The 25,597-nt window shown below is 48.4% G+C and overlaps 1 protein-coding gene across 1 annotated transcript; it reads right to left on the bottom strand.

Moving 5' to 3' along the window:
- Positions 1–15,255: 15,255 nt before the first annotated feature.
- On the bottom strand, positions 15,256–22,163 carry LOC137521424 (natriuretic peptides A-like). Its single transcript, XM_068240647.1, has 3 exons — positions 22,044–22,163; positions 16,840–17,125; positions 15,256–15,304 (listed from the first exon to the last, which is right to left on the bottom strand). The coding sequence occupies exons 1-3, from the start codon at positions 22,161–22,163 to the stop codon at positions 15,288–15,290; spliced, it is 423 nt and encodes a 140-aa protein (XP_068096748.1). The 3' UTR covers positions 15,256–15,287.
- Positions 22,164–25,597: the final 3,434 nt, after the last annotated feature.

Genomic DNA, 25,597 nt, shown 5'->3' with positions numbered 1-25,597 from the left:
GGCCCTCAGTTTATGTTGTTTTTCTTTCCTTGGCTGATTCCCGACTCCTGTAGAGTTGCCTTCTTCCCTGTTATGTCCTCTGGCCAGAGTGGGGTTGGTTTTATATAGGTGCCACCCTGACACCACCCTGTCCCAGGCATGAACTCATCCACATTCTAGCACTTCCGAAAAGATAAAGAAGCTGTTCCAAAGCCAACAGTAGATTCCCTTTTAAAGTTATTTCAGCCTGGCTTCTGCACCGGGCCCACCAGAAGAGACTGTAGGCCCACTTGACAGGCTGTGACCCTCAAGCAGAAGACTGGCATTCCTGAGTGAAGAGTCCCTGTCACATTCATTGTCTCGCCCACCTCACCACGCTGGGCACCTGAATTCCTTCTAGGTGGCTCATGGAAGATAGGAGACAATGATACCTTCCCGCTCACAGGGATGTGTGCCTGGACTGTGCGTGTGACCACACTATCTTACACAACTATTTCTGGACTGGGTCATCTGCTCATCACATGCTCACAACTTACAGGAAGGACAACTGAAGAACTTGGGAGATGTTTCTTCTCCCCACACCAAGTAGGGACAAACATTGCAGACCAAATGTCCATCAGCTCCAAGAACGAGATCAGGTTCAGGAGATACGTCCTTGGAAGAAAAACCTCTAACCAAACTCTTTTTATTTACTGCATTTTAGATTGAGTTTTTCTTAGGATGGATTTACTTGAAGACTGGAGATCACTGAAGAGCACAAGTCATCCGCCAAACTGAGCCTGGACTTATTGAAACGTTCTCTGCAATTTGGTTGCAAAAGTCACGTGGATCAAGATAGGGCGTTAGCTGGCCTTTATGGGGGCTTCATTCTCATGTGTCAGGTCTGAAGACCACTCCTGTTCTTTAATATTAATGACTATTTCTGGATTTCAGGGTCTAATAGCGGTACCATTACCGCAGTGAGATCTGCAGCAGCCCAGCACTTACCTCCCTGGGCTCCAGCGCTGCACTTCTCCCTCCGTCCTTCGGGTGGCACTCTACTTCTAAAGTGAGAATGACATCTGTCATCACGATGACAAACGCCAGTCTCACCCGGGGGATCCAGAGCCTCCAGGGACAGGAAGAAGAATGGCTGCCGACGTCTGGATCCCCGGAGAGGTGAGTTGATATGCTGCGCATGCTGCACTGTGTCACTACACCTCCCGGCGGCTACCCGGAGACCGGCTCGGGGATTACCGCTCTTCTTTTCTCCACCCTGATCCTGACTCGGGGTCACCGCCAAGGAGGTTAAAGTCCCGTCCGGCTGGGGTAAACGCTGCTATGGACGTCATCTCAGCTACACTTACATTGCAGACCTGGCGCTGATTTGCTGCCCTGCCTCTTGTACATCTTTGGTGTGCAGCATGTGGAGTAAGACTCCTGCCAACCCTCTTGGAGTTCTGTTGTGCATGTTTCAGCACTTAGAGGCAGCGGTGCTTGAAGTAATACTGTTTATACAGCTGAATTGCTGCAATGTTTCTGCTTGGGAAAGGTGGGTGAGCTGCTATCCGCTGGCTACAATACAGCATTCATACAAAGACCAGCAGAATAAGGCTAAAGATGACTTAAACCACGTCCAGCGGTCAGATGAGACCAACATAAGCTGACACCCTTCCCATGGATAGAGATGTGGAGAACGGTTCCCGAACTGTTCACCGGTGAACATCTCTGTCTCTCTGTGCTATGTACTACTTCCGGGTCGCTATGACCCGGAGTAGTACGCCTGCGCTGGCCCGGCGGTGCGTGTCCTAGATTGCGCTCATGTTGCCGGGCACTTTCTGCGCATATGAGTGACGTCATGCTCATGCGCAGAGAGTGCCCGGCAACAGGAGTGCGATCAAAGACGTGCACCACCGGGCCAGCGCAGGCGTACTACTCCGGGTCATAGCGACCCGGAAGTAGTACATAGCACAGAAAGATTCGCCCGGCGAACGGTTCGGGCCATCTCTGCCCATGGACTGACTCGGAAATGATTTGCTGGGTCTCTGTAAAATCACACGACCATGCATCTTATACCCTTATTGCATGTATAACCTTGTGCTATGTTGTATAGCCGTGTGCTACCTCGCTGTCTGTCACCCCTTATTATTATTATTTTAGTATTTATATAGCGCCAACATATTACGCAGTGCTGTACAGTGTATATATATATATATCTTGTCACTAACTGTCCCTCAAAGGAGCTCACAATCTAATCCCTACCATTGCCATATGTCTATATTAGGAAGTGTAAGTACTGTAGTCTAGGGCCAATTTTAGGGGGAGCCAATTAACTTATTCGTATGTTTTTGGAATGTGGGCGGAAACCGGAGTTCCCGGAGGAAACCCACGCAGACACGGAGAGAACATACAAACTCTTTGCAGATAGTGCCCTGGCTGGGATTCGAACCAGGGACCCAGTGCTGCAAGGCGAGAGAGCTAACCACTACGCCACCGTGCTGCCCTTGTTTATATTATATGTATCCCGTGTGCTTCCTCTCTATCTGTCACCCCTTGTTTACATTGTATGTATCCCGTGTGCTGCCTCTCTATCTGTCACCCCTTGTTTACATTGTATGTATCGCATGTGCTACCTCTCTGTCACCCCTTGTTTACATTGTATGCATCCCGTGTGCTGCCTCTCTGTCTGTCACCCCTTGTTTACATTGTATGCATCCCATGTGCTGCCTCTCTGTCTGTCACCCCTTGTTTACATTGTATGCATCCCGTGTGCTGCCTCTCTATCTGTCACCCCTTGTTTACATTGTATTATTATTATTATTTATATAGCGCTGACATATTACGCAGCGCTGTACAGTGTATATATATATATCTTGTCACTAACTGTCCCTCAAAGGAGCTCACAATCTAATCCCTACCATTGCCATATGTCTATATTAGGAAGTGTAAGTACTGTAGTCTAGGGCCAATTTTTTAGGGGGAGCCAATTAACTTATCCGTATGTTTTTGGAATGTGGGAGGAAACCGGAGTGCCCGGAGGAAACCCACGCAGACACGGAGAGAACATACAAACTCTTTGCAGATAGTGCCCTGGCTGGGATTCGAACCAGGGACCCAGCGCTGCAAGGCGAGAGAGCTAACCACTACGCCACCGTGCTGCCCATTGTATGTATCCCGTGTGCTGCCTCTATCTCTGTCACCCCTTGTTTACATTGTATGTATCCCGTGTGCTGCATCTCTGTCCGTCACCCCTTGTTTACATTGTATGTATCCCGTGTGTGCTGCCTCTCTGTCTGTCACCCCTTGTTTACATTGTATGTATCCCGTGTGCTGCATCTCTGTCCGTCACCCCTTGTTTACATTGTATGTATCCCGTGTGCTGCCTCTCTGTCCGTCACCCCTTGTTTACATTGTATGTATCCCGTGTGCTGCCTCTCTGTCTGTCACCCCATGTTTACATTGTATGTATCCCGTATGCTGCCTCTCTGTCTGTCACCCCATGTTTACATTGTATGTATCCCGTATGCTGCCTCTCTGTCTGTCACCCCTTGTTTACATTGTATGCATCCCGTGTGCTGCTTCTCTGTCTGTCACCCCTTGTTTACATTGTATGTATCCCATGTGCTGCCTCTCTGTCTGTCACCCCTTGTTTACATTGTATGTATCCCGTGTGCTGCCTCTCTGTCTGTCACCCCTTGTTTACATTGTATGTATCCCGTATGCTGCCTCTCTGTCTGTCACCCCTTGTTTACATTGTATGTATCCTGTGTGCTGCCTCTCTGTCTGTCAACCCTTGTTTACATTGTATGTATCCCGTGTGCTGCCTCTCTGTCTGTCACCCCTTGTTTACATTGTGTGCATCCCGTGTGCTGCCTCTCTGTCACCCCTTGTTTACATTGTATGTATCCCGTGTGCTGCCTCTATCTCTGTCACCCCTTGTTTACATTGTATGTATCCCGTGTGCTGCCTCTCTGTCTGTCACCCCTTGTTTACATTGTATGTATCCTGTGTGCTGCCTCTCTGTCTGTCAACCCTTGTTTACATTGTATGTATCCCGTGTGCTGCCTCTCTGTCTGTCACCCCTTGTTTACATTGTATGCATCCCGTGTGCTGCCTCTCTGTCACCCCTTGTTTACATTGTATGTATCCCGTGTGCTGCCTCTATCTCTGTCACCCCTTGTTTACATTGTATGTATCCCGTGTGCTGCCTCTCTGTCTGTCACCCCTTGTTTACATTGCATGTATCCCGTGTGCTGCCTCTCTTGTCTGTCACCCCTTGTTCACATTGTATGTATCCCGTGTGCTGCCTCTCTGTCTGTCACCCCTTGTTTACATTGTATGTATCGCATGTGCTACCTCTCTGTCACCCCTTGTTTACATTGTATGTATCCCGTGTGCTGCCTCTATCTCTGTCACCCCTTGTTTACATTGTATGTATCCCGTGTGCTGCCTCTCTGTCTGTCACCCCTTGTTTACATTGTATGTATCCCGTGTGCGGCCTCTCTGTCTGTCACCCCTTGTTTAAATTGTATGTATCCCGTGTGCTGCCTCTCTGTCTGTCACCCCTTGTTTATATTGTATGTATCCCGTATGCTGCCTCTCTGTCTGTCACCCCTTGTTTACATTGTATGTATCCCGTGTGCTGCCTCTCTGTCTTTCACCCCTTGTTTACATTGTATGTATCCTGTGTGCTGCCTCTGTCTGTCACCCCTTGTTTACATTGTATGTATCCCGTGTGCTACCTCTGTCTGTCACCCCTTGTTTACATTGTATGTATCCCGTGTGCTGCCTCTCTGTCTGTCACCCCTTGTTTACATTGTATGTATCCCGTGTGCTGCCTCTGTCTGTCACCCCTTGTTTACATTGTATGTATCCTGTGTGCTGCCTCTCTGTCTGTCACCCCTTGTTTACCTTGTATGTATCCTGTGTGTTGCCTCTCTGTCACCCCTTGTTTACATTGTATGTATCCCGTGTGCTGCCTCTCTGTCTGTCACCCCTTGTTTACATTGTATGCATCCCGTGTGCTGCCTCTCTGTCACCCCTTGTTTACATTGTATGTATCCCGTGTGCTGCCTCTATCTCTGTCACCCCTTGTTTACATTGTATGTATCCCGTGTGCTGCCTCTCTGTCTGTCACCCCTTGTTTACATTGTATGTATCCTGTGTGCTGCCTCTCTGTCTGTCAACCCTTGTTTACATTGTATGTATCCCGTGTGCTGCCTCTCTGTCTGTCACCCCTTGTTTACATTGTATGCATCCCGTGTGCTGCCTCTCTGTCACCCCTTGTTTACATTGTATGTATCCCGTGTGCTGCCTCTATCTCTGTCACCCCTTGTTTACATTGTATGTATCCCGTGTGCTGCCTCTCTGTCTGTCACCCCTTGTTTACATTGCATGTATCCCGTGTGCTGCCTCTCTTGTCTGTCACCCCTTGTTCACATTGTATGTATCCCGTGTGCTGCCTCTCTGTCTGTCACCCCTTGTTTACATTGTATGTATCGCATGTGCTACCTCTCTGTCACCCCTTGTTTACATTGTATGTATCCCGTGTGCTGCCTCTCTGTCTGTCACCCCTTGTTTACATTGTATGTATCCCGTGTGCGGCCTCTCTGTCTGTCACCCCTTGTTTAAATTGTATGTATCCCGTGTGCTGCCTCTCTGTCTGTCACCCCTTGTTTATATTGTATGTATCCCGTATGCTGCCTCTCTGTCTGTCACCCCTTGTTTACATTGTATGTATCGCATGTGCTGCCTCTCTGTCTGTCACCCCTTGTTTATATTGTATGTATCCCGTGTGCTGCCTCTCTGTCTTTCACCCCTTGTTTACATTGTATGTATCCCGTGTGCTGCCTCTGTCTGTCACCCCTTGTTTACATTGTATGTATCCCGTGTGCTACCTCTGTCTGTCACCCCTTGTTTACATTGTATGTATCCCGTGTGCTGCCTCTCTGTCTGTCACCCCTTGTTTACATTGTATGTATCCCGTGTGCTGCCTCTGTCTGTCACCCCTTGTTTATATTGTATGTATCCTGTGTGCTGCCTCTCTGTCTGTCACCCCTTGTTTACCTTGTATGTATCCTGTGTGTTGCCTCTCTGTCACCCCTTGTTTACATTGTATGTATCCCGTGTGCTGCCTCTGTCTGTCACCCGTTGTTTACATTGTATGTATCCCTATTTATTGTGCAGGACTGCGTAATATGTTGGCGCTTTATAAATACAATAAATAATAATAATAATAGTATAGTTGTAAATTTGGCAAAGCAACAAATAAAAATATATATAAAAAAAAAACTTCACTGCAAACTGTTCAGCCACCAATCACGCCACAGACTGAGGGAGTAACAACTAATATCGGTATAATGGATTATGGCAGAATAGTGCCGACACTCATTAGGCAAATGTAGAAAACCTGCTTCATTGCAAGTGACACAATGAACTACAGACCAACCAATTCAAAATCGCCTAAAACCTGCCTGCTGTGGGGCGCTCCCATTCCTCACTCTCCGGCACATCCACTCCGGTATTCTTCCCAGAGAGGAGGAGACGTGTACATTGTACGGAGGGGCTTAGAATGAGCAATCAAAGGCTTGCCAATCGGCGGATAAAGTCAGCGTGATCTCACCAATGTATAGGATCATCTGTGCAAACTGTCCAGGATCTGCATCGCTCACTCGCCGCTCGCGTACAGCTGTGTATCTGCACTGACCGCCCAACTAGATGTACACCTGAGATATCAGCTGCTGCTACATGAAGACCGATGCTGACGGGTGACAGCCGCGGACCCCGGACAGTTTGCGCAGATGATCCTATACATTGGTCACAATCAGAAATATTTGTTATACTTGTTTTATTTTAAAGGTAGTGATTTCACGCCAACTACATTACAAATGATCCACATTGTGATAACGATACAAGCATACAACCGATGAGAAATGGTGGAACAGAGGTAAGCTGTGAACATGGTAGAGTCTTGGTCAGTAACTTTTCAGTGAGAACTTAAACAAACTGGGTAAACTATATAGGAAAAAAGTCTCGGATCGGGAATGAGTAACTTCAGATGGGATGTTGATAGTAGATTAAATCCTCGTTGTGGTGGGTGGAGGAGTAGCCATCAGGTGGAGTTACTTGTGGACTTGAGTGTATGAGAGTTTTGAGAAGTAAGATGAGAAAGGAGAAGAAGAAGAAAGAATATGAGTAGGGCCACTACAATACTTATCTGACCTACGCTGCGTAATAAGAGTGTATGGGGAGATACCAAGGGCCTGGCCGGATTATAAAGTAATAGGTTGGCCGGATCTATTCTGAGGTGCCTCTGATGTCCCCCAGGCAGAGTCAGGCAGTACTCGTTACCTCCGGCCACTTGGTCTCCAGATTCTGCAGACATCTTCTCTTCCAGGCTTCTCCCCCTAGTGTCTGAGAATGAATCAGAAGCTAGAGCTCTTAGGGCCCATTTCCACTAGCGCGAATCAGCATGCAGACAACGCATGCGGATTCGCATAGGCAATACAAGTGGCTGGCCCTGTTTCCACTTGTCAGTTTTCATTTGCGTTTTTATGTGCAGGATTTTTCTGCACGGTAGACCCTGCAGAATTCGCCTGCGTGTGGAATGCAGGCGAATCGCAGGCAATGTATTTAATAGGGAAATCGCATGCGTTTTTTGCATGCATTTTTTCCCGCGATTTCGCGTGCGATTTCGCATTGAAAGTAATGTAAATTGACACAGGCAGTGACATGGTTGAAATCGCATATACCCTGCCTATGCGAAATCGCATGCGAAATCGCAGCAAAAAATGCATGCGGAATCGCATCCGCATGCGATTTTGTCAGCGGTGATATGCGGCGATTCCGCACCGCACTAGTGGAAACGGGCCCTTAGTGTCTGATTCTGAGATGCTAGGAGGAGAATCCCCAGCTACAGAGGATGTCTCCAGACTCGGAGAGCTGATGGAAGAGATGAGTAGTTCCTCCCGCTGTGCTGCTCTGCTGGGGGAGAGGGGTCAGGGGGAGGAACAGTGAGGACACACACAACTATGCATGCTCCCTATCAAAGCTCCACAGCTTTCAGCATGTCACCACAACATCCAGCATGCCCCTTAGAGGCACCACAACACCAATATGCCCCACAGAGGCACCACAGTACCCAGCATGCCCTGGCATGCATTTTTTTGTATTAATGGAGAGAGGGCTTCATCCAACATTTTTCTGGGCAGGTCTACTTAGACCGCTGTTAAAGAAGAACTCCAGTGAAAATAATGTAATAAAAAAGTGCTTCATTTTTAGAATAATTATGTGTAAATGATTTAGTCAGTGTTTGCCCATTGTAAAATCTTTCCTCTCCCTGATTTACATTCTGACATTTATTACATGGTGACATTTTTACTGTTGGCAGGTGATGTAGCTGCTGCATGTTTTTTGGGCAGTTGGAAACAGCTGTAAACAGCTATTTCCCACAATGGCTATCATTCATAAACGTGTGGTCGGTAAAGTAAATCAGTGCGGGAAAACACAGCTTTCAGTATTTTAGACTTCTGGCTGATTATTCATAAAAAAGTATCCATGTGCAGTAGCAGTGCGGAGATCCCCCGAACTAGGCTGGCGGTAGGCAGGCGGAAGCACAGGAAGCTGCCGAGTTGATACATTTCTCTGTGTTCCGCTCTGCTGCAGCTGCCTGGGAGGTCTCTGTGTCTCCATTTACTTACATTGTTATCGCCACATCAGAGGGAGCAGTACTTCCCGACCTCACACCGCTTGCGGTTATCTTTATGAATGAACATTTTGTTACATTTGTACCGATAATCACAGCACAAGGCGGTGATTTATCGCTCTGCTCAGGAATTGTAGCTTTCCATGTGGAAACAGCCTTTATGAATGCAGAATTTGCTATGTGCTCGGTAAAGTCAGCTGTTTTCAGCATTTGCGCATACGGGAATGCTTTATGAATGATAGCCAATGCAGCAAGGTTCCCAGACAGGAAACTACCAAGAGTAGTACTCAAGAGTTTCTTGAGGGAGGGGTTTCACCACAATATCAGCCATACAGCGCCCCCTGATGGTCTGTTTGTGAAAAGGAATAGATTTCTCATGTAAAAGGGGTATCAGCAACTGATTGGGATAAAGTTCAATTTTTGGTTGGAGTTTCCTTTTAAGTTCATGTAAATTGGCTCCACCCATGACCACACCCACATTCTGGTCTGTAGCCACACCCATTTTTTGTCTAGAGTGCCTAAAAACGCCCCAGATCTCTTATGATCCTAGCGACACCCGTGATTTGCTCCATAGAGCCACATTAAACCATTCCATGCACTGATGAAGACCAACCAGTCCGGAACAGTCTGTATGCATGTTGGATTATTGTGACTCTGTAATATTAACAGCTGACACATCATTGCATTCCAGCGGTTCTGGGGGTGTGGCTAGCTTACAGGGACAATAAGGGGGTGATTTACATATTCAGCAGTGATGCATTGTGGGAAACATCATATCCTCACTCCAACCTGAATTATTGCAAATACTTTCTGTTTTATGAAGCTAAACTTTTGTTGCACTAGTTCTGAGGAAGACTGGCGAAATATACTGTATTAATATTTATCGTTTTTATAAAGTGCTAACATATTAGGCAGCGGTGTACAATAAATATCTACAAGTATACAAAGGATGACAGACGTAACAATAACAATAACATTTGTAAAGCGCTTTTCTCCCATAGGACTCAAAGCGCATTACAAGGCTACACGACATAGGACAAAGCTCTACAAGGCAAACAGTACAAGGTACAAGTATGTATATGACCATGCGACTTTGTGGAAATGAGCACACAATCATATTGAACAGTGTTTCTCAACATTTTAATGGTATACCCATTTTCAAACCCTGTACTCCCCAAGTCCCCTCTAGCATAGTACACATTATCACAAGTACTCCCTGACAAATATATATTTAATCATAGCGCATCATACTTGGTTCTAAACTATTTCCAAGCATTTTCTATTGCTTTTAATACCAATTTGGTGTTGTCTAAATGTATTATTCTTGGTTAAATATATCAAGCCCGAGTACCCCCTGGAACCATCAGATGTACCCCCTGGGGTACACGTACCACATGTTGAAAACCTATGTTGTAGAATACACTAGGGAAGGGAGAGGGTACAAGATACATGATCATGTGATTAGGGCTAGTTAGGTAGGTCCAGTAATATAGGTACAAGGCTGTCATAGGAAAGGAGCACACGATCATGTAGAATACACTAGGGAAGGGAGAGGGTACAAGATACATGATCATGTGATTTGGGCTGGTTAGGTAGGTCCAGTAATACAAGTACGAGTCTGTCCTAGGAAAGGAGCACACGATCATGTAGAATACACTAGGGAAAAGAGGGGGTACAAGATACATGATCATGTGATTTGGGCTGGTTAGGTAGGTCCAGTAATAGAAGTACGAGTCTGTCCTAGGAAAGGAGCACACAATCATGTAGAATGCACTAGGGAAGGGAGAGGGTACAAGATACATGATCATGTGATTTGGGCTGGTTAGGTAGCTCCAGTAATACAAGTATGAGGCTGTCATAGGAAAGGAGCACACGATCCTGTAGAATACACTAGGGAAGGGAGAGGGTACAAGTTACATGATCATGTGATTTGGGCTGGTTAGGTAGGCCCAGTAATACAAGTACGAGGCAGTCATAGGAAAGGAGCACACAATCATGTAGAATACACTAGGGAAGGGAGAGGGTACAAGATACATGATCATGTGATTTGGGCTGGTTAGGTAGGTCCAGTAATACAAGTACGAGGCTGTCATAGGAAAGGAGCACACGATCCTGTAGAACATTGTTTCTCAACATTTTATTGGTATGTACCCCTTTTAAAACCTTGTACTCACCAAGTACCCCCTAGCATAGTAAACATTATCACAAGTACCCCTTGATAAATATATATTTAATTGTAGTATATGATAATTGGTTCTGAACAATTTCCAAGCATTTACTATTGCTTTTAATTACTTAAAACACTAGTTTGGTGTTTTTAAAATAAGATTTGTCATTTTCTAAAACTCTAAATTTGTTATTCTTGGTCAAGTACATCAAGCCCGAGTACCCCCTGGAACCATCAGAAGTACCCCCTGGGGTACGCGTACCACACGTTGAGAACCTAGGCTGTAGAATACACTAGGGAAGGGAGAGGGTACAAGTTACATGATCATGTGATTTGGGCTGGTTAGGTAGGCCCAGTAATACAAGTACAGGCTGTCATAGGAAAGGAGCACACAATCATGTAGAATACACTAGGGAAGGGAGAGGGTACAAGATACATGATCATGTGATTCGGGCTGGTTAGGTAGGCCCAGTAATACAAGTATGAGGCTGTCATAGGAAAGGAGCACACGATCATGTAGAATACACTAGGGAAGGGAGAGGGTACAAGATACATGATCATGTGATTTGGGCTGGTTAGGTAGGCCCAGTAATACAAGTACGAGGCAGTCATAGGACAGGAGCACATGATCATGTAGAATACACTAGGGAAGGGAGAGGGTACAAGATACATGATCATGCGATATGGGCTGGTTAGGTAGGCCCAGTAATACAAGTACAGGCAGTCATAGGAAAGGAGCACACGATCATGTAGAATACACTAGGGAAGGGAGAGGGTACAAGAAGCATGATCATGCGATATGGGCTGGTTAGGTAGGTCCAGTAATACAAGTACGAGGCTGTCATAGGAAAGGAGCACACGATCATGTAGAATACACTAGGGAAGGGAGAGGGTACAAGATACATGATCATGTGATTTGGGCTGGTTAGGTAGGCCCAGTAATACAAGTACGAGGCAGTCATAGGAAAGGAGCACACGATCATGTAGAATACACTAGGGAAGGGAGAGGGTACAAGATACATGATCATGTGATTTGGGCTGGTTAGGTAGGTCCAGTAATACAAGTACGAGGCTGTCATAGGAAAGGAGCACATGATCATGTACAATACACTAGGGAAGGGAGAGGGTACAAGATGCATGATCATGTGATTTGGGGCTGGTTAGGTAGGTCCAGTAATACAAGTACGAGGCTGTCATAGGAAAGGAGCACACAATCATGTAGAATTCACTAGGGAAGGGAGAGGGTACAAGATACATGAGCATGTGATTTGGGCTGGTTAGATAGGTCCAGTAATACAAGTATGAGGCTGTCATAGGAAAGGAGCACACGATCATGTAGACTACACTAGGGAAGGGACAGGGTACAAGATACATGATCATGTGATTTGGGCTGGTTAGGTAGGTCCAGTAATACAAGTATGAGGCTGTCATAGGAAAGGAGCACACGGTCATGTAGAATACAGTAGGGAAGGGAGAGGGTACAAGATACATGGTCATGTGATTTGGGCTGGTTAGGTAGGTCCAGTAATACAAGTACGAGGCTGTCATAGGAAAGGAGCACACGATCATGTAGAATATACTAGGGAAGGGAGAGGGTACAAGATACATGATCATGTGATTTGGGCTGGTTAGGTAGGTCCAGTAATACAAGTGCGAGGCAGTCATAGGAAAGGAGCACACGATCATGTAGAATACACCAGGGAAGGGAGAGGGTACAAGATACATGATCATGTGATTTGGGCTGGTTAGGTAGGTCCAGTAATACAAGTATGAGGCTGTCATAGGAAAGGAGAACACCATCATGTAGAATACACTAGGGAAGGGAGAGGGTACAAGATACATGATCATGTGATTCGGGCTGGTTAGGTAGGCCCAGTAATACAAGTACAGGCTGTCATAGGAAAGGAGCACACAATCATGTAGAATACACTAGGGAAGGGAGAGGGTACAAGATACATGATCATGTGATTTGGGCTGGTTAGGTAGGACCAGTAATACAAGTACGAGGCTGTCATAGGAAAGGAGCACACCATCATGTAGAATACACTAGGGAAGGGAGAGGGTACAAGATACATGATCATGGGATTTGGGTTCTCCCCTCTGCGCTTCCCTCCAGCTTCCAACTGCTATTGCAATATAACCAGATTTCCCACTTCCTTTAAACTATTTTGAAAAAATCATCTCCTACTATGTCTCCTTTTGAGCGAATCTGTAATCAGCCTGGTCACCAAAAGGGCCTGATATCCCAGATTTACACTATCTTACATACAAAATCAGGAACATGGATACCTGACCATCCTTATATGCACAAATGGGCTAAATCACTCTCAACCTCTATCCCCCCAGAGGATTGGTATGAGATATGGGATAATGTAGACATTCCTCTCAATGCATCCAGATACGAGAAAATATTTATAAGATCATCTTCCACTGGTACCTAACACCTGTTATATTAGCAAAGATTTACCCAGGCTCATCAGACCTCTGCTGGAGAGGGTGTTATAATGAAGGAACTATAGAGCATATCTTCTGGTCCTGCCCTCTGATCTCATCTCTCTGGTCTGCAGTTCGGGAACTTATTAAATCATCAACGGATGTTACAGTTCCCCTAGATCCTGTACACATGGTCCTGGGCAAACCTTTGAAAAAAATCCCCAAACACTCCAATTGTCTCATTACCCATATATTAACTGCTACTAGACTAACTATTGTGACTAACTGGAAATAACTAGCTCCACCTGATATTTCCGAGGTCATTCATAAAATTAACTGGACAAAACATATGGAACAACTTACGGCATCATTGAGAGACACGGAATTAAATTTCCATAAAATATGGGATTCATGGCCCTACTCCTCTCCTATCTACCACCCACCTTAAAGAGAGTTTGAAGCCATAATTAAAATGGCTTTTTTCCTTATATATAGCAGGGGCATGTGTGCCCCTGCTAAAACGCCGCTATCCCGCGGCTAAACGAGGGTCCTTTCCCCTCCAAATTCCCCCTGTGCTGCCCGGGGAGCACTTCCGTGTGAGGCGGGGCTATGAGCTGCAGCCCTGCCTCACACGCGTCTGTCAGCAGTGGATCTCTGCCTCTCCCCCGTCCCTCTCAGTCTTCCTTCACTGAGAGGGGCGGGGGAGAGGCAGAGATCCACTGCTGACAGACACGTGTGTGAGGCAGGGCTGCAGCTCATAGCCCCGCCTCACACGGAAGTGCACAGGGGCAGCAAAATCCACCACCAAGTTGGTTGTGATTATGCAGGCGGGATTTGGAGGGGAAAGGACCCTCGTTCAGCCGCGGGATAGCAGAGTTGGAAAAAAGCCATTTTTATTATGGCTTCAGACTCTCTTTAAAAGGAATCGATATATATTCTGTCCTCGTTTTCCCTCTACTACGCCTCAGTTGTCACTGAACAAAAAAATGAGATATTGGATGAATCACCAATCATCCGGGGCACGTGCCACTGATCTTTGGGGCTGGCCACGCCCTTAGAGCAAATAACTTCTGTTTTATGAAGGCAAATCTCTGTTTTTGCTTAGTATTTTAGTAAGAGGGCTTTTTGGTCCTTTGTAGCCCCCCTACACACTCCTGGGAGTTGTGGTTCACCATGAGCTTGCTGGGTACTCTGTAACTCATAACTAGCGATGAGCACAAGTTTCACAGCCATAATTATGCACGGTAATTCTCAAGTATGATGCAACATTGTAATGTGAAATTTCAGGAAAAAAAGCGTCATTAATTTCATATGTAATCAGGAACGGCAATGTCACAGTTACCTGTAGTTTTGTGCTGAATGTAGCGGTTAATAGCGGAACCCCCAGGCATGCCACGGCCACCACTATTGCATCGAATGTTTAGAGGAATAACGGGAACAAGTCAAACCTTTTTTCAAAAAGACCTTGTCGTTTTTTGAGAAAATCGATTTTAGAAATTCAAAGGAAATTTTTTTTTTTTTTTTAATTTTTTGGTAAAGGACATTCTGTTGCGCAAAATGTCATTTGACAGAGTTTATAAACCATGTTCCTTTGAATTTTTAAAATTAATTGTCTCAAAAACTACAAGGTCTTTTTGAAAAAAGGTTGTTCCCACTATAGACGTGACAATTGTGGTGACCATGGCATGCCTGGAGGTTTCCCTATTACCCACTAAATTCAGCATGAAATTATGCAAAATTACAAATGAATTACGCAAAATCAGTTGAATTCCCAAATGGGCTGTGTGACATTTTCCGTGAACTTTTGCGTAATGATTATCAGCAGATCATTCATCACTATTTCTGAATCGCACATCAGACAGAACCGGTCAGAAATAAATCCACAACTCCAGCTGGACGGGTTCAGTCAAAGTTTACTCAGAGAGAGTTTAAGAAATTACAAATAACTTTTATAAAAGATGAAATAAATAAGTATAAATAAATAAATATGATGCGGTGATGTCACAGACGGTCGGGGATATGACGTCACATCCTGCGGGAACCTGCGGAGAGACGACACAATAAGTACAGCAATCAGGAAACGCCACAATACGATATAGCCGATGAAATAAACCATATTATGATGTATTCAGGAATAGGAAATATCGGCGGCACATTCCGGTTTATACGCCTCCCTTTCACACACCATCCAACATACGGAGATATTCCTAAATCCCCTCAGCAACAGTCCCTGCCTGGAGATTCACAGATTCCTGACCTTCCAGCAACTCTTATCTATGGTCTGATATGACCCAGGGGAGGGCTGTGATCTCTGCTTCCATCCACATAATAGACACAGGCATATCTAGAGGGGAGGGGGCAGTTAGGCACGTGCCAGGGGCGCCCCTTACTGTACAGAACTGACCCCAGCGGCTGGTGGCTCTCATATAGAGTCATCTCTCCTCCAGAGATTGAGGGGCTGGCTGGGGCTCTGAGTCACGTGATGTGGGGGGTGGGGATGAGAGCAGAGGCGGGGCTTGGACTTCTCTGACTCCAGCGGAAGTAGAGTGAGCAGCACTGGAGACAGAGAGGACCGGAGCTCCATCGCATGGAACCCGGAGGAGGTGAGTCCAGCATGTTCCCTGCCCGGCCGCTGCTCTAGTATGGAGGGGGGAGTGCTGAGGGGAGGGGGGGAAGCAGAGGTTGGAGGGGGGAGTTGTGCCCCCCCTCCATGGCTGTGTGTGCCCACTACTCCTCCTTCCTGTTATAACCCTGGGGCGCCTATACAAGGGGCGCCTATACCTGCTATCTATACTGGGGCACATTTACCAGGCTACCTATACCTAGTAGCTACCTATACTGGGGGCACCTATGCCAGGCTACCTATACTGGGAGTATCTATACCTGGCTACCTATATTGGGGGCACCTATACCTGCCTACTTTTACTGAGGGCACCTATACCTGGTTACCTATACTGGGGTGCCTATATCTGGTTACCTATACTGGGGTGCCTATAACTGGCTACTACCTATAATGGTGCATCTATATCTGGCTACCTATACTGGGGGCACCTATGCCTGGCTACCTATATTGGGGAAACCTACACCAGGCTACCTTTACTGGGAACACATATACCAGGCTACCTTTAAGGGGACACATGCCAGGCTACCTATACTGGGGACACCTATACCAGGCTACCTTTAAGGGGACACCTATACCAGGTGAGACAAGCGACTGATAGTTGTTCGGGGAATAGTATATGCTGACCTGCTCCTTCACTCCATTCTTAGTGGCCATACTTCACCTGAATTTGCCTGGACACAAAGTAAACTGGACCTTAAATTAGCTGGAAGGTGCCCTGTCTTAGTGTCAGCTGTTAACGCTCAGACTCCATTCATCATACTGACTGTATATTGGATTAGACCAGGATTCCAGTGCAGCAAATGACTGCCCCATGATGAGTCACAGCCTCCTGGCAAATGATTGTCTCTACATTAGTCACCTGACCATTATTACGCCCAGTCTCTACTATCTAGTGTGGCCTCCAAAAGACCCCAAACTACCTCCATCCCAGGGATACACGTCAGCAGGTCTTACCATTGCAGCCCATCCTACTCGTAGAATCGATTCTGTCCATCCGGCCTCCGAAGCAGCTGGAGCCTCTCAGCATTTTTGGACTCTGAAGTGATCGGAAGCGTTTGAGAAGAGAGTTGCTGATAGGGAAGGGTTGGCTCTTGCTGACGGCTTCAGACCTGGATAAGGGAGCCTCCATTTCCTCTGGTTGTGAAGCACTGTCCTCTGGTCTGCTGCTCTCTCCAGCCCTGAGATGTCCTTCCAAAGCCTCCAGAAGAGACATCTTCTCCTCCAGGTTCCCCAGGATGTCCTGCAGAAAGGAAACAAAGAAGTGGTGACCTCCAATCCTCGCTGTACACAGAACATGGCTTCCATTTCTGACAGAACTTACAGATCTGCTAGAACCCAACTAACCTGTTCCCTCAGCATGCAGCAAGCGGAGTCACACCTAGAACAAGCATGCAGCCAGCAGAGTCACACCTGAACAAGCATGCAGCCAGCAGAGTCCCACCTGGAACAAGCACACAGCCAGCAGAGTCACACCTGGAACAAGCATACAGCCAGCAGAGTCACACCTGGGACAAGCATGCAGCCAGCAGAGTCACACCTGGGACAAGCATGCAGCCAGCAGAGTCACACCTGGAACAAGCATGCAGCCAGCAGAGTCACACCTGGAACAAGCATGCAGCCAGCAGAGTCACACCTGGAACAAGCATGCAGCCAGCAGAGTCACACCTGGAACAAGCATGCAGCCAGCAGAGTCACACCTGGAACAAGCACACAGCCAGCAGAGTCACACCTGGAACAAGCATGCAGCCTGCAGAGTCACACCTGGAACAAGCATGCAGCCAGCAGAGTCACACCTGGAACAAGCATGCAGCCAGCAGAGTCACACCTGGAACAAGCCTGCAGCCAGCAGAGTCACACCTGGAACAGGAATGCAGCCAGCAGAATCCCACCTGGAACAAGCATGCAGCCAGCAGAGTCACATCTGGAACAAGCATGCAGCCATTCACACCTGGAACAAGCATGCAGCCAGCGGAGTCCCACCTGGAACAAGCATGCAGCCAGCAAAGTCGCACCTGGAACAAGCATGCAGCCAGCAGAGTCACACCTGGAACAAGCATGCAGCCAGCAGAGTCACACCAGGAAAAAGCATGCAGCCAGCAGAGTCACACCTGGAACAAGCATGCAGCCAGCAGAGTCACACCTGGAACAAGCATGCAGCCAGCAGAGTCACACCAGGAAAAAGCATGCAGCCAGCAGAGTCACACCTGGAACAAGCATGCAGCCAGCAGAGTCACACCAGGAAAAAGCACGCAGCAAGCAGAGTCACACCTGGAACAAGCATGCAGCCAGCAGAGTCACACCAGGAAAAAGCATGCAGCCAGCAGAGTCACACCTGGAACAAGCATGCAGCCAGCAGAGTCACACCTGGAACAAGCATGCAGCCAGCAGAGTCACACCTGGAACAAGCATGCAGAGTCACACCTGGAACAGGAATGCAGCCAGCAGAGTCCCACCTGGAACAAGCATGCAGCCAGCAGAGTCGCACCTGGAACAAGCATGCAGCCAGCAGAGTCACACCTGGAACAAGCATGCAGCCAGCAGAGTCACACCAGGAAAAAGCATGCAGCCAGCAGAGTCACACCTGGAACAAGCATGCAGCCAGCAGAGTCACACCTGGAACAAGCATGCAGCCAGCAGAGTCACACCTGGAACAAGCATGCAGCCAGCAGAGTCACACCTGGAACAAGCATGCAGAGTCACACCTGGAACAGGAATGCAGTCAGTAGAGTTACACCTGGAACAGGAATGCAGCCAGCAGAATCCCACCTGGAACAAGCATGCAGCCAGCAGAGTCACACCTGGAACAAGCACGCAGCAAGCAGAGTCACACCTGGAACAAGCATGCAGCCTGCAGAGTCACACCTGGAACAAGCATGCAGCCTGCAGAGTCACACCTGGAACAAGCATGAGCCAGCAGAGTCACACCTGGAACAAGCATGCAGCCAGCAGAGTCACACCTGGAACAAGCATGCAGCCAGCAGAACCACACCTGGAACAAGCATGCAGCCAGCAGAGTCACACCTGGAACAAGAATGCAACCAACAGAGTCACACCTGGAACAAGAATGCAGCCAGCAGAGTCAAACCTCGAACAAGCATGCAGCTAGTAAAGTCACACACCTGGAACAAGCATGCAGCCAGCAGAACCACACCTGGAACGAGCATGCAGCCAGCAGAACCACACCTGGAACAAGCATGCAGCCAGCGGAGTCACGCCTAGAACGAGCATGCAGCCAGCGGAGTTACACCTGGAACAAGCATGCAGCCAGCGGAGTCTCACCCGGAACAAGCATGCAGCCTGCAGAGTCACACCTGGAACAGGAATGCAGTCAGTAGAGTTACACCTGGAACAGGAATGCAGCCAGCAGAATCCCACCTGGAACAAGCATGCAGCCAGCAGAGTCACACCTGGAACAAGCACGCAGCAAGCAGAGTCACACCTGGAACAAGCATGCAGCCTGCAGAGTCACACCTGGAACAAGCATGCAGCCTGCAGAGTCACACCTGGAACAAGCATGAGCCAGCAGAGTCACACCTGGAACAAGCATGCAGCCAGCAGAGTCACACCTGGAACAAGCATGCAGCCAGCAGAACCACACCTGGAACAAGCATGCAGCCAGCAGAGTCACACCTGGAACAAGAATGCAACCAACAGAGTCACACCTGGAACAAGAATGCAGCCAGCAGAGTCAAACCTCGAACAAGCATGCAGCTAGTAAAGTCACACACCTGGAACAAGCATGCAGCCAGCAGAACCACACCTGGAACAAGCATGCAGCCAGCAGAACCACACCTGGAACAAGCATGCAGCCAGCGGAGTCACGCCTAGAACGAGCATGCAGCCAGCGGAGTTACACCTGGAACAAGCATGCAGCCAGCGGAGTCTCACCCGGAACAAGCATGCAGCCAGCAGAGTCACACCTGGAACAAGCATGCAGCCAGCGGAGTTACACCTGGAACAAGCATGCAGCCAGCAGAGTCACACCTGGAACAAGCGTGCAGCCAACAGAACCACACCTGGAACAAGCATGCAGCCAGCAGAGTCACACCTGGAACAAGCATGCAGCCAGCGGAGTTACACCTGGAACAAGCATGCAGCCAGCAGAGTCACACCTGGAACAAGCGTGCAGCCAGCAGAACCACACCTGGAACAAGCATGCAGCCAGCAGAGTCACACCTGGAACAAGCATGCAGCCAGCGGAGTTACACCTGGAACAAGCATGCAGCCAACAGAGTCACACCTCGAACAAGCATGCAGCTAGTAAAGTCACACACCTGGAACAAGCATGCAGCCAGCAGAACCACACCTGGAACAAGCATGCAGCCAGCAGAGTCACACCTGGAACAAGCATGCAGCCAGCAGAGTCACACCTGGAACAAGCATGCAGCCAGCGGAGTTACACCTGGAACAAGCATGCAGCCAGCAGAGTCACACCTGGAACAAGCATGCAGCCAGCAGAGTCACACCTGGAACAAGCATGCAGCCAGCGGAGTTACACCTGGAACAAGCATGCAGCCAGCAGAACCACACCTGGAACAAGCATGCAGCCAGCAGAGTCACACCTGGAACAAGCATGCAGCCAGCAGAGTCACACCTGGAACAAGCATGCAGCCAGCGGAGTCACACCTGGAACAAGCATGCAGCCAGCGGAGTTACACCTGGAACAAGCATGCAGCCAGCAGAACCACACCTGGAACAAGCATGCAGCCAGCAGAGTCACACCTGGAACAAGCATGCAGCCAGCAGAGTCACACCTGGAACAAGCATGCAGCCAGCGGAGTTACACCTGGAACAAGAATGCAGCCAGCAGAGTCACACCTGGAACAAGCATGCAGCCAGCAGAACCACACCTGGAACAAGCATGCAGCCAGCAGAACCACACCTGGAACAAGCATGCAGTCAGCGGAGTCACACCTGGAACAAGCATGCAGCCAGCGGAGTCACACCTGGAACAAGCGTGCAGCCAGCAGAACCACACCTGGAACAAGCATGCAGCCAGCAGAGTCACACCTGGAACAAGCATGCAGCCAGCGGAGTCACACCTGGAACAAGCATGCAGCCAGCAGAGTCACACCTGGGACAAGCATGCAGCCAGCAGAGTCACACCTGGAACAAGCATGCAGCCAGCGGAGTCACACCTGGAAGAAGCATGCAGCCAGCGGAGTCACACCTGGAACAAGCGTGCAGCCTGCAGAACCACACCTGGAACAAGCATGCAGCCAGCAGAGTCACACCTGGAACAAGCATGCAGCCAGCGGAGTCACACCTGGAACAAGCATGCAGCCAGCAGAGTCACACCTGGAACAAACCTACAGCCAGCAGAACCACACCTGGAACAAGCATGCAGCCAGCAGAGTCACACCTGGAACAAGCATGCAGCCAGCGGAGTCACACCTGGAACAGGCATACAGCCAGCAGAGTCACACCTGGAACAAGCATGCAGCCAGCGGAGTCACACCTGGAACAGGAATGCAGCCAGCAGTCACACCTGGAACAGGAATGCAGCCAGCAGTCACACCTGGAACAAACCTACAGCCAGCAGAGTCACACCTGTAACAAGCACGCAGCAAGCAGAGTCACACCTGGAACAGGAATGCAGCCAGCGGAGTCACACCTGGGACAAGCATGCAGCCAGCAGAGTCACACCTGGAACAAGCATGCAGCCAGCAGAGTCACACCTGGAACAGGCATGCAGCCAGCAGAGTCACACCTGGAACAAGCATGCAGCCTGCAGAGTCACACCTGGAACAAGCATGAGCCAGCAGAGTCACACCTGGAACAAGCATACAGCCAGCAGAGTCACACCTGGAACAAGCATGCAGCCAGCGGAGTCACACCTGGAACAAGCATGCAGCCAGCAGAGTCACACCTGGAACAGGCATACAGCCAGCAGAGTCACACCTGGGACAAGCATGCAGCCAGCAGAGTCACACCTGGAACAAGCATGCAGCCAGCGGAGTCACACCTGGAACAAGCATGCAGCCAGCAGAGTCACACCTGACATGCATACTTTGCTCTGCGTTTGTGGATGAGAAGAAGAGGAAGTCACTGAATGGCAACAGATAATGAAGGAAAGATGTGAATTATTATGTCACTTTAATTCCTCAGCCATTATAGAGAATCAGAGAACACTTCCAACAAGGAGGACATTTTTTTACCTTGAACGAGTCCATCTCAGTGTCTGTGTCCTGATCTGCCACGGGGTATCCTGCTGAGTATTGCAGATGGAGCAGAACCAGAAGCAAGCTGCTGTACCATAGATAATCCTTGCAGTCCATCCTAACGGGCAACAGCCGGGCAATGCCTTCTCTGCCGGAGATCTGCCCTCCCCCTGCTGACTCCTCCTACTTCCCTGTCCTCCCTGCTGCCCCCTCCTGCTTCCCTGTCCTCCCTGCTGCCTCCTCCTGCTTCCCTGTCCTCCCTGCTGCCCCCTCCTGCTTCCCTGTCCTCCCTGCTGCCTCTTTCTGCTTCCCTGTCCTCCCTGCTGCCTCCTCCTGCTCCCCTGTCCTCCCTGCTGCCCCCTCCTGCTTCCCTGTCCTCCCTGCTGCACCCTCCTGTTCCCCTGTCCTCCCTGCTGCCTCCCTGTCCTCCCTGCTGCCTTTCTGTCCTCCCTGCTGCCTCCTCCTGCTTCCCTGTCCTCTCTGCTGCCTCCTCCTGCTTCCCTGTCCTCCCTGCTGCCTCCTCCTGCTCCCCTGTCCTCCCTGCTGCCTCCTCCTGCTTCCCTGTCCTCCCTGCTGCCCCCTCCTGCTTCCCTGTCCTCCCTGCTGCCCCCTCCTGTTATGCAGCCTTCTCCTGGTATCTCAGTGCCCCCTCAGTCTTCAGGCAGGTGTGAGCTGGCAGGCTTCTCCTGGTTTCTCAGTGCCCTCCTGGCTCTGTATTCTGTGGTCCTCGTCTTCTCTTGTGTCTGGTCCTCGGCAATCCTCACATTTATACCCCTGTGAGATGTTCAGAGTTGGGATTTATCTAGCAGCTTATCAGGACACATTCCCCAGCTATGCTATGCTGGGCTGTCACTGACTAATTGCCTTATGAGGACCTTGTGAGTGTGGTACAGGGATGCCCCCCCCCCAGTGATGTCCCCCCCAGTGGTGAGTCCCCCGGTCCGCAGCACATTCCGCATGTACAAAGGCCAGCAGGTAACACTAATCAGCTAAATTAGGACATTTCTGTTCCTTGCTGTCTTATATGGAGACGAGGAATACCGCATTCCCTTTCCCAGCCTTGTGATATATTCCTATGTGGCAGCCATGCCCTCGGTGACGTCTGTAGGTAGCTCTGGGCTGAGATATTACGCACAGGAAGAGCTGATGTCACTCCATTGATCACATGAAGCGGCCTCAGAACTTTCTGTCCATTTCAGGTGCACAGCGATCCCCCTGGCTGGACGCAGGAGTGGAAGGAATACAAACCTCATGAAATACAAGAAGCTCTGCACACGCCAGCTGTACACATCACTTTACAAGTTTTACAAACTTCCTGATCTTCTGCCTAATCTTTCTGCAGAGCAGCATGTGAATTATTCTGCTATAATACTCCGAGTTCCTCCGAGAACAAACTGTGTGTCTAACAGAGGAGCATAAACCAGAGACGGAGCTGGAGTGATGAGGTGTGTGAGTCTATGATTAGCTGGTGGTGCACGCTGCCCGGTCAAGGAGGGGTGTCCAGGCAGATGGTGTGCGCCCTCCTTGCCCATGCAGCGTGCACCACCAGCACCTTACATAGTTACATAGTTATTTAGGTTGAAGAAAGACATCTGTCCATCGAGTTCAACCAGTACAAAGTACAACACCAGCCTGCTCCCTCACATATCCCTGTTGAACCAGAGGAAGGCGAAAAAACCCTTACAAGGCATGGTCCAATTAGCCCCAAAAGGGAAAAATTCCTTCCCGACTCCAGATGGCAATCAGATAAAATCCCTGGATCAACATCATTAGGCATTACCTAGTAATTGTAGCCATGGATGTCATTCAACGCAAGGAAAGCATCTAAGCCCCCTTTAAATGCAGGTATAGAGTTTGCCATCAGTGATGAGCAAATCCGATCCGGATGCTACTCGGATAGTAGCTATCCGGATTTCTCCCAGTAATGCACTGCGGCCTGGGCGGGGGGTTTAATCCTTACCCATCATAACGTCTTCTTCGTCCGTCCTTCGGCGCCTCCCACGATGCGCTCCACTCCGGCGTCACGTGACTACACACTTCCTCCTTCAACCCGGAAGGAGGAAGTGTTTTTTAGTCACGTGACGCCGGAGTGGAGCGCATCGTGGGAGGCACCGAAGGACGGACGAAGAAGACGTCATGATAGGTAAGGATTAAATCCCCCGCCCAGGCCGCAGTGCATTACTGGGAGAAATCCGGATAGCTACTATCCGAGTAGCATCCGGATCGGATTTGCTCATCACTGTTTGCCATAACGACTTCCTGTGGCAATGCATTCCACATCTTAATCACTCTTACTGTAAAGAACCCTTTCCTAAATAAATGGCTAAACCGTTTTTCCTCCATGCGCAGATCATGTCCTCTAGTCCTTTGAGAAGGCCTAGGGACAAAAATCTCATCCGCCAAGCTATTATATTGCCCTCTGATGTATTTATACATGTTAATTAGATCTCCTCTAAGGCGTCTTTTCTCTAGACTAAATAAACCCAGTTTATCTAACCTTTCTCGATAAGTGAGACCTTCCATCCCACGCATCAATTCTGTTGCTCGTCTCTGCACCTGCTCTAAAACTGCAATATCTTTCCTGTAATGTGGTGCCCAGAACTGAATTCTATATTCCAGATGTGGCCTTACTAGAGAGTTAAACAGGGGCAATATTATGCTCGCATCTCGAGTTTTTATTTCCCTTTTAATGCATCCCAAAATGTTATTAGCTTTAGCTGCAGCGGCTTGGCATTGAGTATGATTATTTAACTTGTTGTCAATGAGTACTCCTAAGTCCTTCTCCAAGTTTGATGTCCCCATCTGTATCCCATTTATTTTGTATGGTGCTAGACCATTGGTACGACCAAAATGCATGACTTTACATTTGTCAACATTGAATTTCATCTGCCATGTATGTGCCCATATAGCCATCCTATCCAGATCCTGTTGCAATATGTTCCTATCTTCCTGAGAGTTGATGATTCTGCACAATTTTGTATCATCTGCAAAAATAGCAACATTGCTCACTACGGTAACAGTAAATTCGGGCGCCTGAGGCTAGTGGACAAATCGGGCGCCGCCATTCACTCCTATAATAAATATCGTTTAATGGGCGCCCGATAGGAAAAAAGGGCGCCGGAAAAAACTAACGTTTTAAAAGCGGCGCCCGGAGACTTAATGTTTTATTACTGTTTCTCATGATTACACATTATTTAATGATTTATACATTTTTAAATATTATTTTTAAACGAGAAACAGTACAATATTTTTTTCCAAACATTATTTTTAAACGAAAAACAGTACTTTTTTTTTTTTTTACATTATTTTTAAACGAAAAAACCAACAGGGGGGTCTTAGGTTTAGGCACCAACAGGGGGGTCTTAGGTTTAGGCACCAACAGGGGGTCTTAGGTTTAGGCACCAACAGGGGGGTCTTAGGTTTAGGCACCAACAGGGGGGTCTTAGGTTTAGGCACTAACAGGGGGGTCTTAGGTTTAGGCACCAACAGGGGGGTCTTAGGTTTAGGCACTAACAGGGGGGTCTAGGGGTTAGGGGTAGGTACAGGAAGGG

This window comes from Hyperolius riggenbachi, chromosome 6 (genome assembly GCF_040937935.1).
Source record: "Hyperolius riggenbachi isolate aHypRig1 chromosome 6, aHypRig1.pri, whole genome shotgun sequence".
Lineage (NCBI taxonomy): Eukaryota > Metazoa > Chordata > Amphibia > Anura > Hyperoliidae > Hyperolius > Hyperolius riggenbachi.
This window is presented reverse-complemented; position numbering and strand designations above follow the sequence as displayed.

Bases quoted from the DNA above. Each gene is read 5' to 3' on its own strand.
- LOC137521424 (XM_068240647.1), bottom strand. From the start codon at position 22,163: ATGGACTGCAAGGATTATCTATGGTACAGCAGCTTGCTTCTGGTTCTG. The intron at 17,126-22,043 runs GTAAAAAAATGT...TCCTTTCTGCAG, and splicing joins CTGAGATGGACTCGTTCAAG to GACATCCTGGGGAACCTGGA.